At 40.9% G+C, this 15,264-nt stretch overlaps 1 protein-coding gene across 2 annotated transcripts in view; it reads left to right on the top strand.

Annotated features, from left to right (window-relative positions):
* The window catches only part of SNAP25 (synaptosome associated protein 25), an 84,685-nt gene that overhangs the window by 61,802 nt on the left and 7,619 nt on the right, over positions 1–15,264 (top strand). Inside the window, exons 5-6 of one of the 2 annotated variants that reach the window (XM_061125933.1) lie at positions 9,851–9,968; positions 13,868–13,993. In XM_061125933.1, coding sequence (XP_060981916.1) covers positions 9,851–9,968; positions 13,868–13,993 — 244 coding nt within the window. Of the gene's footprint in view, positions 1–9,850; positions 9,969–10,132; positions 10,251–13,867; positions 13,994–15,264 lie in introns of both variants that reach the window. The other variant, XM_061125934.1, reaches the window with a different exon arrangement.

The raw sequence follows: 15,264 nt of genomic DNA on the forward strand, positions 1-15,264 counted from the left end.
ATTGAACCACTTAAAATATTTGAACTTTTTCATTTAATTATAAAAATAGAGGCAGTGAAAATCAGAGTACCAGCATTTTAGTATAGCATCTTTATAGTCTATAGTGGAATCTAGAAGGGAGTACTAACATTTTTCCCTTTGACTTATTCATCTAGTCATTCAGTGATGCTTTAATTCTAGCTAGAAGTTAGTTACCTGATTCCATTCTAAATTCTTATCATAACAAACAGATTTGGCCGAAATATTTTCTCTCTATTTGTAGTTAATGTCGGCATTAGAAAACTCTCAGCAATCATGAGAAATTTTTAAATGTCAAAGATAAAAAGGTAACATTTATTTAAAACATGGAACATCATAAACAAACTCTAGGAATAAACCTCAAATTGAGAGGAAAATTGTCTTAATGTGTAAATCATCAGCCTACATGTAGACGTATGAAACTATGGTTTACCCAACAACAGTAATAAGATGCAGCTGATTGGCACAACTTTCTTCAACTGATAATAATCAATACTGTGAATATGTCAGGAAAACAGAAACCCTCAACCTACATGTGGGCATTGTTGATTGATACAAACGTTTAAGAGTAATTTGATAATATACACACATTTTGATGTGCACCCATCTTCCGACCAAGATATTTCACTCCTAGAATTAGATGGTGCAGATATTCATTGATGAATCTGTGAAGAAAAATATACATGGCTTACCTATAATAGTGTAAAACTGGCAACAGCCTAAGAGTCTGGCAGTGAATAGGCCAACCATATCAACTATGGTATGGCCATGAAAGAAATTCTGCATAAAGTGTCTGCAACCATTGCCATATATAATATAAATCTTTATTTACTGACCTCTGAGGAGTTGGGGCAGAGGCTGGGAGGGACTGAACTACTCTTAGGGGTCCTCTGAGAAACAACTGCTAGGAATCAATTAGAAGTACGTTGGTGAAGAGGAGAAGAGCAGGAGTAGGCAGGGAGAGCCTTCTGTGATGTCAGCCTGACACTTTTGAGAGGGGATGGGGTGGACGGAGGATTGGGTAGGAATCTCATACTGCAGTGCTGCACTGAGAAAGTCTCAGCCAGACTGATGTGCAGCCCAGGAGCAAAGACAACCCAGCGAGGCAACCCCGTGCTGGGCAGATTTGCCTCCTCGCTAGTAAGTCGTACCCAGTCATTGGCTAGGAGCATCCCAGCGAGGGCGTGGCCTCCAAGTAAATATGGGAGATCATAGAGCGACAGCTGGAGGTGTCAGCTAACTGAAGGGCCCCACTTGGAAGGAGATCTCAGTATACCCTCACGGCTGTCATTAAAGACATTTGTCTCTATACTATTTACTTGTATTAAAACTTTCAAATACACATACACTAACCAGGTTTTAAAAATCAAGAGAAAAGTTTTTTTAAAAAAACAATATCAATCCCAACACTTGCCCTCCCCATTTAAAAAGATATAAATTGCAAAACTAATACAACAATAATAAAGCCTAGTAGAGTTGTATTTTGAAGGGATTACAATAGCTACAGCAGTCTTCAGAACTCCTCAAATGAATTTGCTATACATTTTAAGACTTGCTGATTTGATCTGTATAATAATGTCCCAGACTTTGAAACTCAGGATGCTCTGTCACTGCTTTTTTTTAAAAATTGTATTTAATTAGGCAACATGTGCCCATATAGAAGAGTGGTACTTCCTTTCCAGTGCTAAATTGATACATATACACTCAAGAAATATAGAGTTCTACCTTATTAATGCTCTTTAGTTAATGATTTGCATATGAAGGGGGTAGAAAAGAAGCATTCCAATAGAAAGAAAGATTTGAAAAACGTTCAGGATAATGCCATTTTGCCCCTAACTATAAAACTTTGACATAAAGACACGAAAAATAATACATATAAATCTGAAGGTTAAAAAAAAAAAAAAGTAAGATATTCAGTTACAAATTACATTGTACTTTGATGAAGAAAATCTAGAGACAAAATTTACCAAAATCTCCAAACAAATGCAAAAATAAATTATTCTTAAACATAAATGATTCCCAAGAATATCTTTATATTATTCTCAGAGAAACAAAGCAAAAGTACAGATATTCCCTGCAAGACAGTCAGTGTTCTCAGCTAAGACATTTCAGTTATGGCCACACAGCTAAGTTCTCAGTTGAACATACTTCCTAGGATAACCTGGGTTTTACCAGATGCATGATGGATAATTGATATTGATGAGAAACACACAACTGTAAACCTTCAAAAGTAGGTGGCTTCTGCCTGGTCTTAAGTGGTATATGTTATACTGTAAGAAGAGGTCAGGAGGTTTTTAAATGAGTCAACAACTATCTTCTCTGCCATTGTACATGTATTTGGATGCTGTATATGCTGTGTTTAGTTGTGTAGATCAATAACTGCTTTAAAATTTCTCTCCAATTTATGCTCTACTAATTTTATCTTTGCCTGAACACCAAGAGTGTTGACTGCTTTTACCCTTCAGCTGCACAGAAGTCTCAAGAAACAGTCATCCTCCTAAAGAGCCATTCCAGGTTGCCCTGCTAAATGCTTGAACTCAGAAATTCCTTATGGGATTCTTGTTTTATACTCAGGTATCAGGAGGCCATGGAACGCTGAGCATGACAGCTGGCCCTGGAAATGTACTGCGTCCTGGGATTTTTCTGTTCTACAAGAGAAACCCCCCTGATATACCCTTACCTCTAATGTGGGATGATTTAAATTTTCACTTCCATATCTCTTGTCCCCTTTGTTGGTTTTTGCTGGGTTATATGTTTGTTTAGATGCTGAAAATGTGGCTCTTGGGAAAATCCCATGGGAAAAACTCCAAACTAGACACTGAAATCTTTGGCCACTGCCTGGCAGAGTAAAGGCAAAGTAAACCGTCATCCAGAGAGTCTGCCAACATTTCTAAACGGTTCATGGCCCTACAAGAGAGCATTTATGAAAACATCCTTCTTGCTAAAGTCCCCTCACCAATCTCTCTTATGAATGACTAAAGCTGCTATTGTCCAATATGGTAACCACTAGTCAAAAGATTATTTAAATTTATTTAAATTAATTACCATATGTTCATCAGTGCTCAGGAAAATTAAAATCATGTACTCAGCATCTGTAACTGGATATACAGGCTTATACATTGGGTCTTGCTATTCTTCTATTTTTTTCTTACTAGATTGAAGATTCTAATGGCCCCATGCTGCTTTACATAAGTAATATTAGTAGAAAGCAAAAGTCACTCAGTTGTGTCTGACTCTTTGCGACCCCATGGACTATACAGTCCATGGAATTCTCCAGGCCAGAATATTGGAGTGGGTAGCCTTTCCCTTCTCCAGGGGATCTTCCCAACCCAGGAATAGAACCCAGGTCTCTGCATTGCAGATGGATTCTTTACCAGCTGAGCCACAAGGAAAGCCCAAGAATACTGGAATGGGTAGCCTATCCCTTCTCCAGCAGGTCTTCCCAACCCAGTAATTGAACCGGGGTCTCCTGCATTGCAGGCAGATTCATTACCAACTGAGCTATTAGTAGAAACGATATCTAAATTTAGATCCCTAAGCATCCTGTCATTGGTGTATCCATCACAAATAACCAGTCGCCAAATATCATGGCAGAAACAGGAAAGAACAATCTCTTGCCCCAACAGATAGTGTGATGTACTGGAACACCTCCCCAATCCAAAATGTTATTTCCCTCCCGGTCTCCAAGAATAAACAGAGAACAGTCAGAAAGTAAGTTTAAGGAGGTAAGGAGCAGTCAAGCCTGAATACTGCATTGCATCAGTCTCTGAGATGTTGTCCATGTCAGAATGGAATGAGGATATTGATTGCTTTCAAGCATTTCCTGAGAAATATCTTCACAGAAATCATTGAAGTGCTGTTAAGTCCCTATACTCCAAACATATTCACAAACATAACTCAATCACACTCTAAAGATTGATATTATTTGGGGTACCCACTATGTGCCATGGCACTGAAGAAAACAGGCAAAAGTCCCTGACTTCATAGCATTCACATTCTACGAGGGGACAAGAAAAAGAAAGAATGTTATCATTAGAATATCTGTGACAAAATTGTTCCATGATGTTTTTTCAGGATTTGACTTACATTGTGTATAATGATACATTCAGCCAATATTGGTAGATATAAAATGGTTTTCAGAATCAGCTCTTCTGAAAGAGCTCCAGAATTCCACTTTGCTGTGATCTTTGCTGTCCAAGCTGGAACCCATGGCAGAAGCCCACTCTCAGAAATAGGGATTTGACCGTGCCTGTTTGTATATTTTAATTTGAATTCTCTGGTTCAGAAATCTAACACTTGTGCACCAATTTACTTTTATTTATGTTATTTTCTAATCCCTAGAGACACAGTGAGTGGGGCTCCTGAGATGTCAGAAAGTTAATATTTTGCTGAAAGTATTAACTTGAGAAATTCCTTAGGAAGGGCAAACACCTGAATGTATGTCGCATGCCAAAACCTGTGCATGTGTCAGTTTATTAGTTGAGCCCAGCATGTTTGCCCTCTGTACCCAGATACGGGAATGTGGGCCTGCCTCCCCACAGTCCTCTTGGTTTCAAGCACTCTGCTGGACCATTTCAGCTCCTCTCTGATGAGGGCAGACTTTCAGGGACAAGGGGAGAATGTGGAGCTCCAGAGCAACCCAGAAGGCTGGTGGAAGTGGAGCTCCCCCAGAGGAGGAATGCTCAGCTAGTCTCTCACAAGTTCAATGAGAGCAACTAAGATTCAGCCAAGATCACTCAAGTGAACTTGAGAGACTTCAGATTTTTGAAGCAATGTAGAAACCAGTATTTCAAATCATTCTTTACAGTTAATGCCACCCACAGTGAACACATCAAGAGAAATCTTTACTTTGATAATTCTAGGAGGTGAAGTCTCACCACAAAGAAAGATGAAAGAAACCACTTTCATCTTCCACAAAACACCTGCATGTATAATGAGCCATGCTGTGTAGGGCCACCCAAAACAGATGGGTCATGATGAAGACTTCTGACAAAACATGGTCCACTGGAGAAGGGAGTGGCAAACCACCCCAGTAGTCTTGCCTTGGGAACCCCATGAACAGTATGAAAAGGCAAAAAGATAGGACACTGAAAGATGAACTCCCCAGGTCAGTAGGTGCCTAATACACTACAGTGGAGAAATAACTCCAGAAAGAAGGAAGAGACGGAGCCAAAGCAATACCCAATTGTGGATGTGACTAGTGATGGAAGTAAATTCCAGTGCAGTAAAGAGCAATATTGCATAGGAACCTGGAATGTTAGGTCCATGAATCAAGGGAAATTAAAGGTGGTCAAACAGGAGATGGCAAGTGTGAACATTGACATTTTAGGAATCAGTGAACTAAAATAGACTGAAATGGGTGAATTTAACTCAGATGACCATTATATCTACTACTGTGGGCAAGAATCCGTTAGAGGAAATGGAGTAGCCATCATAGTCAACAAAAGAGTCCCAAATGCAGGACTTGGATGCAATCTCAAAAATGACAGAAGGATCTCTGTTAGTTTCCAAGGCAAACCCTTCAATATCACAGTAATCCAAGTCTATGCCCTGACCGGTAATGCTGAAGAAGCTGAAGTTGAATGGTACTATGAAGACCTACAAGACCTTCTAGAACTAACACCCAAAAAAGATGTCCTTTTCATTGTAAGGGACTGGAATGCAAAAGTATGGAGTCAAGAGATAGCTGGAGTAACAGGCAAATTTGACCTTGGAGTACAAAACAAAGCAGGGCAAAGGCTAATAGAGTTTTGCCAAGAGAACGCACTGGTCATAGCAAACAACCTCTTCCAACAACACAAGAGAAGACTCTACACATGGACATCACCAGATGGTCAATACCGAAATCAGATTGATTTGCAGCCAAAGATGGAGAAGCTCTATACAGTCGGCAAAAAGAAGACTGGGAGCTGACTGTGGCACAGATGATGAACTCCTTATTGCCAAATTCAGACTTAAATTGAAGAAAATAGGGAAAATCGCTAGACCATTCAGGTATGACCTAAATCAAATCCCTTACGATTATACAGTGGAAGCGACAAATAGATTCAAGGGATTAGATCTGATAGACAGAGTGCCTGATGAACTATGGACAGAGGTTCATGATATTGTACAGGAGGTAGTGATCAAGACCATCCCCAAGGAAAAGAAATTCAAAAAGGCAAAATGGCTGTCTGAGGAGGCCTTGCAAATAGCTGAGAAAAGGAGAGAAGCAAAAGGCAAAGGAGAAGAGGAAAGATACACCCATTTGAATGCAGAGTTCCAAAGAATAGCAAGGAGAGATAAGAAAGCCTTCCTCAGTGATCAATGCAAAGAAATAGAGGAAAACAACAGAATGGGAAATACTAGAGAGTTCTTCAAGAAAATTAGAGATACCAAGGGAACATTTCATGCAAAGATGGGCACAATAAAGGACAGAAATGGTATGTACCTAATAGAAGCAGAAGATATTAAGAAGAGGGCACAAGAATACACAGAACTATACAAAAATGATCTTCATGACCCAGATAACCACAATGGTGTGATCACTCACATAGAGCCAGACATCCTGGAATGCAAAGTCGAGTGGGCCTTAGGAAACATTACTACAAACAAAGCTAGTGGAGGTGATGGAATTCCAGTTGAGCTCTTTTAAATACTAAAAGATGATGCTGTGAAAGTGCTGCACTCTATATGCCAGCAAATTTGGAAAACTAGGCAGTGGCCACAGGACTGAAAAAGGTCAGTTTTCATTCCAATCCCAAAGAAAGGCAATGCCATAGAATGTTCAAACTATCACACAATTGCACTCATCTCACACTCTAGCAAAGTAATGCTCAAAATTCTTCAAGCCAGGCTTCAACAGTACATGAACTGTGAACTTCCAGATGTTCAAGCCGGATTTAGAAAAGGCAGAGGAACCAGAGATCAAATTGCCAACATCTGCTGCATCATGGAAAAAGCAAGAGAATACCAGAAAAACATCTACTTCTGCTTTACTGACTATGCCAAAGCCTTTGACTGTGTGGATCACAACAAACTGGAAAGTTCTTCAAGAGATGAGAATACCAGACCACCTGACCTGCCTCTTGAGAAACCTGTATGCAGGTCAAGAAGCAACAGTTAGAACTGGACATGGAACAACAGACTGGTTCCAAATCAGGAAAGTATGTCAAGGCTGTATATTGTCACCCTGCTTTATTTAACTTATATGCAGAGTACATCATGAGAAACGTTGGACTTAATGAAGCACAAGCTAGAATCAAGATTGCCGGGAGAAATATCAGTAACCTCAGATATGCAGATGACACCACCCTTATGGCAGAAAGTGAAGAAGAACTAAAGAGCCTCTAGATGAAAGTGAAAGAAGAGAATGAAAAACTTGACTTAAAACTCAACATTCAGAAAACTAAGAATACGGCATTTGGTCCCATTAGTTCATGCCAAATAGATGGGGAAACAATGGAAACAGTGAGAGACTATATTTTGGGGGGCTCCACAATGGCTGCAGATGGTGACTGCAGTCATGAAATTAAAAGATGCTTGCTCCTTGGAAGAAAAGCTATGACCAACCTAGAAAGCATATTAAAAAGCAGAAACATTACTTTGCCAACAATGGTCTGTCTGGTCAAAACTATGGTTTTTCCAGTAGTCATGTATGGATGTGAGAGTTGGACTATAACGAAAACTGAGCAGCGAAGAATTGATGCTTTTGAACTGTGGTGTTGGAGAAGACTCTTGAGACTCCCTTGGACTGCAGGGAGATCCAACCAGTCCCTCCTAAAGGAGATCAGTCCTGAATATTCGTTGGAAGGACTGATGCTGAAGCTGAAACTCCAGTACTTTGGCCACCTGATGCAAAGAACTGACTCAGTGGAAAAGACCGTGATGCTGGGAAAGATTGAGAGCAGGAGGAGAAGGGGACGACAGAGGATGAGATGGTTGCATAGCATCACCACATCTATGGACATGAGTTTGTGTGAGCTCTAGAAGTTGGTGATGGACAGGGAAGTCTGGCGTACTGCAGTTCATAGGGTCGCAAAGAGTCAGACACGACTGAGTGGCTGAACTGAACTGAAAGCAGGTATGTGCTTCAGTCCACCTCAGACCAGCAATTCCTCAGTTGGGGGTTGTCATCCCTATTCTGTCTGTTCTTAATGTGTTTTGAAGATACTGGGCTTCTCTTCCCCAAACCAACCCTTCATTTGATAGTTATTTTGATCTACAGACTAATTTATTGCATTCCTTAAGGAAACTGGAATGAAGTGTTTGGAAAAGTACAAAATTCTCTGGAATGTAAAGAGTTGTCATCCATTTTTTTAAGCCCCTTCAAAAATTTTCTTAAAAATATGACTATACCTACCTTTATTTAGCAAAGGTTTGCCAGCACTGCACTGTTATTTCCTGTGGCTATCAGATACTGGATAAACATTTTGTTTTCCCCTGTCTCTTGAAAAGCAGAGCAGAGACAGCAGATTCCTAATAAGCTGAATTCTGTTCCTCAGCCCCACAAAGGACAACACAATAGCTTCTTATTTTCCAAATGGACAGACAGTCTCTCCAGTTTGGAATGACAGTTTAATGTGAAATTGTTTTTAAGTAACTATTTATGCCCTTTTATACAGGAAAGTATTTACCAGTTTTATTCTAATCATGCCTTTCTTCCCAGAGGCATAGGCATGCATGTATGAAAATATAGTTGAAAAGAGGAATAAAAATGTAATTAGGTTTTGTAAATAGACGGCCAAGACATCCCACTGCTGCCTTAATGGTTTTATGTGCTCAGTCGCTATGCCGCGTCTGACTTTTTGTGACCCCATGGACTGTAGCCCACCAGGCTCCTCTGTCCATGGGATTTTTCAGGCAAGAATACTGGAGTGGGTTGCCATTTCCTTCTCCATGGGATCTTCCCGACCGAGAGCTGGAACCCTCATCTCCTGCATTGGCAGGCAGATTTTTTGCCACTGAGCTACCTTGAAAGCTCTAATTGTCATAAAAGCTGTTTTAAAAATCACTTCATGGAACTTATAGTTTACTCAATTTAATGACACCACTTTTGAAAAATTAATCAAGTTGATTAATTAACCCTGGCAAGTTAGAAGTATGATTTGTTTTTATGGCCATCAATCTATATCTTAAGATACTGTCTAAGGTCAGCTTTCCTGGCAGTGATGACTTAGTACTGTTTCATGTTCCAATCCATCACCTTTCTCCAGGAATTTAATGTTCCAGTACCTGTAATGTTGCTATGCTGATATTGCTTTTCTTAACAGCTTCTATGAATTGAGTATTCAAAACCAAAAACTGCCTATGGCCTGTCTTTGGCTAGACAGCCACTGCTAGGGGGAAAAAGGATATGGTACCTATTGCTAATTATCTCTATAGTTGTTATTTTTCCCAAAGGAGAAAGTGGATTATTTTCTATCCTTAGCTGGTTGAGGATGCTAAAAACCAAAAGAGAGAGATGTTTTAAAGTTGAAGCAGACACTTTCTCTAGTACCATTGCATTTGAACACTTAAAACATAAACTAACACCCCATTTTCTTTCTCTTGGGTTTCACTGGTGTCTGAGTAAGTGAATATGCTGTGCTATTTTCCTGGACATTCAGAATCAAGCAGGCTTACCTACCCCATCCCATCATGTCTGAGCTATAAACTATATGAGCATCACTTTTGTTCATTTCCTTCCACCCCTGGCTGCATAGGGCATCAACAGCCGATTCTAGCAATGCATCTCCTCAGACAATGCATTGTAATAGCTCTCCCTCTTTTTCAAATTCCGTTTCATTTCTCATGTTCTGTTGAAAACCCCCAAAAAATTCATTCCACACTGTCATCCCTTTGTCCTAACCAGAACAACTCGATCGTGTCGAAGAAGGCATGAACCATATCAACCAAGACATGAAGGAGGCTGAGAAAAATTTAAAAGATTTAGGGAAATGCTGTGGCCTTTTCATATGTCCTTGTAACAAGTAGGTACTGGGTACCAGCTCTAATCTGTGGCGTCCAGTTTTCTTTCTTTCTTTCTTTCTTTTTTTTTTAATGTCAAAGTGAATGTCTGAAGTTTTGTCTTTTTTTTCTTTGTCCTTTTCCATCCGCTTCATTCTGTGGGGATAAAATACTTGTGTTTAATCAGAACAACTGGAACGCATTGAGGAAGGGATGGACCAAATCAATAAGGACATGAAAGAAGCAGAAAAGAATTTGACGGATCTAGGAAAATTCTGCGGGCTTTGTGTGTGTCCCTGTAACAAGTAGGTGCTGCCTGCCTGCCTGAAGCTTTGGTTTCCCAAGGCCCATCTTCAAGCCTTGACAAGCTCATTCCTGCTGGGTGCAAAGGCAGGATGAGTATGTGGCATGCAGAAGAGATCAATACCGTATCTAATGCATTCATCTCATAGCATAGATGATATTAGTGGGAGTTAACTGTTGATGCATTAAAAATCAGGCATACTACAGTGAAAGCTTCACTGTCAGCAACTTTTATTGATGAACGTTTCAACATTTTCCAGAAAGTGTACCTCAAGACAGAAACTAACCTCAAGAAAGAGAGGCACCACCCAGGGAATTTTATGTTCTCTAAATCCCCAAAACCAAAATTGCAGATTTAGAAAAGACTGGGGGTAAGTTTGGAAGTTGAGATACACATATGTATCAAGGTTTGATTTTTCAGAAGCAAAAGTAACAGGTAATTTGGCCCAAACAAGCATTCCATAAGTTAGAAAGTAAGACAGAGATTCACCCTTTCAACTGCCCACCAGTTACCAAATCTGGTCAGCGGTTAGACCATAGATGCTGCAGCTGCACCCAACGCAGAGGCAATGAGTCCTTCAGCAAGAAGTGCTCACGCCTTAGCCAAATTGGACCCATCCCTCTCCAATTCTTCCTTTTGGAAGATCCCCCGTACACTGGACGAAATGTTGAAATGTGTAGATTTTGCATGCACGACATCACAAAACATTCAACTGTTAAGGTTCTGCAACGCTTTTTTGGAATGTAGCAGAAATGTGACATGTGGTTATAAAGGTTTGCAACAGAAGGAACCTGAAAATAAGTGTTCTGGTAGGTAGTCTTATTTGACTAGCAGTGGAAAAAAAAAAAATGCATGAGCGGATTGTCCAACATGCATTTGAAAAATTAAACCCATTACCCAGTCCCCCTCACCCCTCCTACTTCCCTTTGGACAGAAGCCTTTTTCTAAAAGCTCTCCTGATCCTAGCTTTTAGAATAGAAATCAATGTCATTTCTAGCTGATTATATGACCATTCACATCCTTTAAACTTTGAGGCTGATTTAAAATATCCCACTTCCTGTTTAGGAGGGGAGGGGCTCAATTTGCAAATAAATTTAAGTGGTTTTTTTTGGTTTTTTTTTTTTTTTTAAGAATGATCTACAGTAAAACCTGACTAACTGGAATCTAGCTAACTGGAACCTTCAAGTATATGTATATTTTTGTTCCTTTCAACTTTTAGCAAAACGAGATAAATAAACAAAGGGAAAAATCCCATCAAGGACTTAAAAGCCTTTCTCTAAAGGTCAGTCTAGGCAGTTCGCATTCTCTCACTGTCTTCCTTCTGTAAGTTCCACGTCCAAGTGGACCAAGCAGTGAAAGCTGAGCTGCAGGGGAAAGGCCATCAGACATATCAAAAGAAACCAAAACCAAGGAATGCTTTGATCATGTTCCCTGCCCTAAAACTCTAAGGCAGGAAAGTGGCTCAAGAATCTAACAGATAGTCAGCCATCACTCTTGAAACTAAATTTACCTCCATGGCCCACTGTGTTAAGAAAGTCCTATAATTCACCAAAATAGCATTCCTAAGCATTCCAGTTAGTCAGGATTTAACTGTTCATCATTTTCAGTGGCCACTTGCCCCCAGGTGACATGTCTACGTATTTTGTGATGAATTTCATAGACATATTTTCCTGTCCACCAGTTGTGTGTGGACAAAGGGTGGAGGCAGGCCCCCTCCCTCCCTGTGACAGATTCTAATGCTCAGATAAAATCATGACCCCTGGGAATTCCACCTACCAGTTGGCGCTAATTCCTTATTACTCAAGAGACCCTAACTGAGCTTCAAAGCTTGACTGAAGCGTTCCCTATTGTGTGTAAATAATGCTTTAAAAACCATGTGTCACAGCGCAGTGGCTGGTGGCGCCCTGCACTCTCGGAGGGCTTCGCCCTGTCTCAGCATGTTTCAAGGGACTATGGTAGATGTCCTGCAGTTATGTGAGTCTATGTGCAGCATTGTGGGTGCAGTGATTCGCCTTCGTTCAGAAACGCAAACTTTCCCACTCCCTTGACTGCCAAAGATGGTACACCAGACATTTTACATAGCAGAAAGCATCACAAGGTCCATATAACTTCTGTTAATGTGAGGAGGGAGGGGATGGGGATTTGGAAAATAACAAAAACAAAGCCATACTCTAAACTCTATTAAATTCATTTTTGGATCCTGTCCCACTAAGTGGCCCTGGCTCTTTAGAGCAGTGAATTCTGCCTGCTTGAAGGCTGTGGCATTATACATTAGATGTGGGAGTTGCTGAAATTCCATCTGTACAATTTTCCAATTTGTCTCCAGGGTTTCTTGGTCCCTAATCTGCAAGTATTAGTCTTAGTGCCAGTTTTAATAGATGGCTATGGTCCTCCAGTAAAAGAAAGAAAGAAAAAAAAAAGGTTAAATTCTGGTGTCATATAATAGAAAATAGAAAATGTGAAAAAGGGACCAAAAGAAGTTCTGTTCTTGGACTAAAAAGCGTGTGGTTTCTACTATGCAAAGAACATAAACACATCTTTGATTGCTCAGTTACAACACACCCACCAAAATATGCTGCACACGTGTCTATTGGGCACAGTAGGTATGCCTGGATTTTAAGTCTCTCTCCAAGGCAGCTCAGTGAAATACGGCCCACAGAGACCACACCAGTTCCAGACCACTTTCCCCTACCACATCCCAGGATAGTTTGAAGTAGGCAGCTGTAACCACTCCCATCCTGCCCCTCAGTCCAACAAAGAAGCTATTGAACCTGCGTTTCAAATCCTCATGAAGGCTATTACTGTCCTGCTAGTGCCTTTTTTGAGAATGGTCAACTTCTGGAGTAGTTTGGCTTAAATGAGAATGCTTCACTTTCTACTCATGCCTGTAGCTGGTGCATGAAGAAGATGTAGAGGGGTTTCCCTTTTTGGTGCTAGATGGCTTGTTCTCTCTTCTATTTTCCTGCATTCATTTCACTATGCCTCTTTTACTTTTTGTCTCTGTGGACAAAGGTTTGTACATCGACTCTGGATGTATGGTGACTGTTTGGAAGTACCGATATATTATCTAATTCAAATCACTCTAGAGGCAACTCAAAGACCATCACCCTTGGCCAGCCACCAATCCTATATTTTCTCCATGCAGCGTGAGAATGCCTGGTTCTGCACATGCATTGGGGGAAAACAATTAAAACGGGAATCTTTGCATGATGGTGTGTAAAAACTTGGTCCAGGATGTTTTTCTTGATGACAGTGTGTTGCTGTGGTGTGATATACACACTCTACTTGGCAGTCTTGTTTTGTGTCTGTCTGCCAGTATGTTTTTTTCTGTGTTTTGTGTCTCAAAATATAACCATGTCATTGAAATAGAATTGAATGTCCTCCAACTACGTTAATCCTTGTCTTAAATCCAACTAAACTAACAAAAATGAAATCCTGAGTAGCTGAGGCTTGGTGGTGGCCAACTGTTTGGGTCTGGATTATGATATATCGGTATTCTCTAATGCCTCGAATTAAAACTCATTCGCTTGGTTCGGTTCTGAGCTTGAAGAGGTAATGATTGTTGTGAGCTTGATGCGCCGCCCCTTTTGCTTGTCACTCACCCTCTTTTTTGCATAGGCTTAAATCAAGTGATGCTTACAAAAAAGCCTGGGGCAATAATCAGGATGGAGTTGTGGCCAGCCAGCCTGCTCGCGTGGTTGACGAACGGGAGCAGATGGCCATCAGTGGTGGCTTCATCCGCAGGTGAGCCTTGTGTAGCTGGCCCTGTAGCAGTTGCTTACTTTTGAGTGACAAACCCCTCCAACCTGAGTGGTTCTTAAAACAGCACTGGGAAGTTCCCTGGCAGGCCAATGGTGAGGACTCAGTGCTTTCACCATCATGCTCTGGGTTCAATCCCTGCTCGGAGAACTAAGAACTCACAAGTCGAGTGGTGCCGCCAAAAAAAGAGAAAAAACACCATTTTTTTTTTTTTTTTTTAACTTCTGAATCTCTGTGTTGTCCGAGCAGATCTTCTGAGAGCATCTCCTGGGCTCGCTCATTACATACCAGTGGGCACAAGATGATCTAAGACAGCAGTGCTTCCTTGTCTGGTGGTTGGCTGGGGCCGTGGGTATGAGGCGTCCCTTCTCTTCTATGCGACCTCTCCCCAGGAAAGCCCATGGTTCTTGCATGGTGGTGGCAGCACCAAGGGGCAGGTTCCCATATGCAAGCACTTATCAAGCCTTTGCCCACATTTCACTGGACAAAGCCAGCCTCGTGACCACATCCAGCATCAGTGTGGCAGTCAACAAATGTTTCACTCCATGACTTTGATCGGACAGAATTTATGAGATTATGTACAGAGATGTGGGCAGGGTCAATAATAAGGAATGGTGAAACATCTATGAACTAGCAATGGCAGGAAGAATCCTAAAGGGACAGGAGAGAACTGTCACCAGAACCCAACAGTAGTTATGGCTGTGGGCAGAGGTTGAGATGCCTGGGCTTACTCCATACCAACTGAATCAGAATCAGAATCTCTAGAAGTGAGATCCAGGTGTCAGTAGTTTTTAGAGCCCCTCAGATTTTAATATGAAAAGAAGGCTGAGAACTATGGAACCAGAGGTAAGTCGTAGCTGCTGACAATCATTTATGTAAATTTCTTTTCTACATACGAAACCTGGGAAGTTCCCCTTTAACTTTATCTGGCCTAGATTGCTTTAAAAATCCTACAGGAGCAGTCTACATTGGGATTTACCATGAGGGATGGGTTTTAACCCCTGTGAGCAAATTTTAGCCCGTCGCCGTCTGAGGTGGGGAAAACTCAGACATTTTGAAATAAGTATTTACCATTTACAGTAAAGAGTTAGTGCTGTATGTGCCCTTGTCCATCAGCTGGGTCAAAAGCAGGTGCCAAGAATGAGAGAGAGTGCAAAAGGTTTATTAGAGAGTAACACTGGGAAGGGAAAGGGGGGAACTGAGACTGGGGAAGAGCTGTCAGACCATCAAGCAGAGCTGGCAAACAATCGACCAAC

Source organism: Dama dama, chromosome 23 (genome assembly GCF_033118175.1).
Source record: "Dama dama isolate Ldn47 chromosome 23, ASM3311817v1, whole genome shotgun sequence".
In the NCBI taxonomy this organism is placed as follows: domain Eukaryota; kingdom Metazoa; phylum Chordata; class Mammalia; order Artiodactyla; family Cervidae; genus Dama; species Dama dama.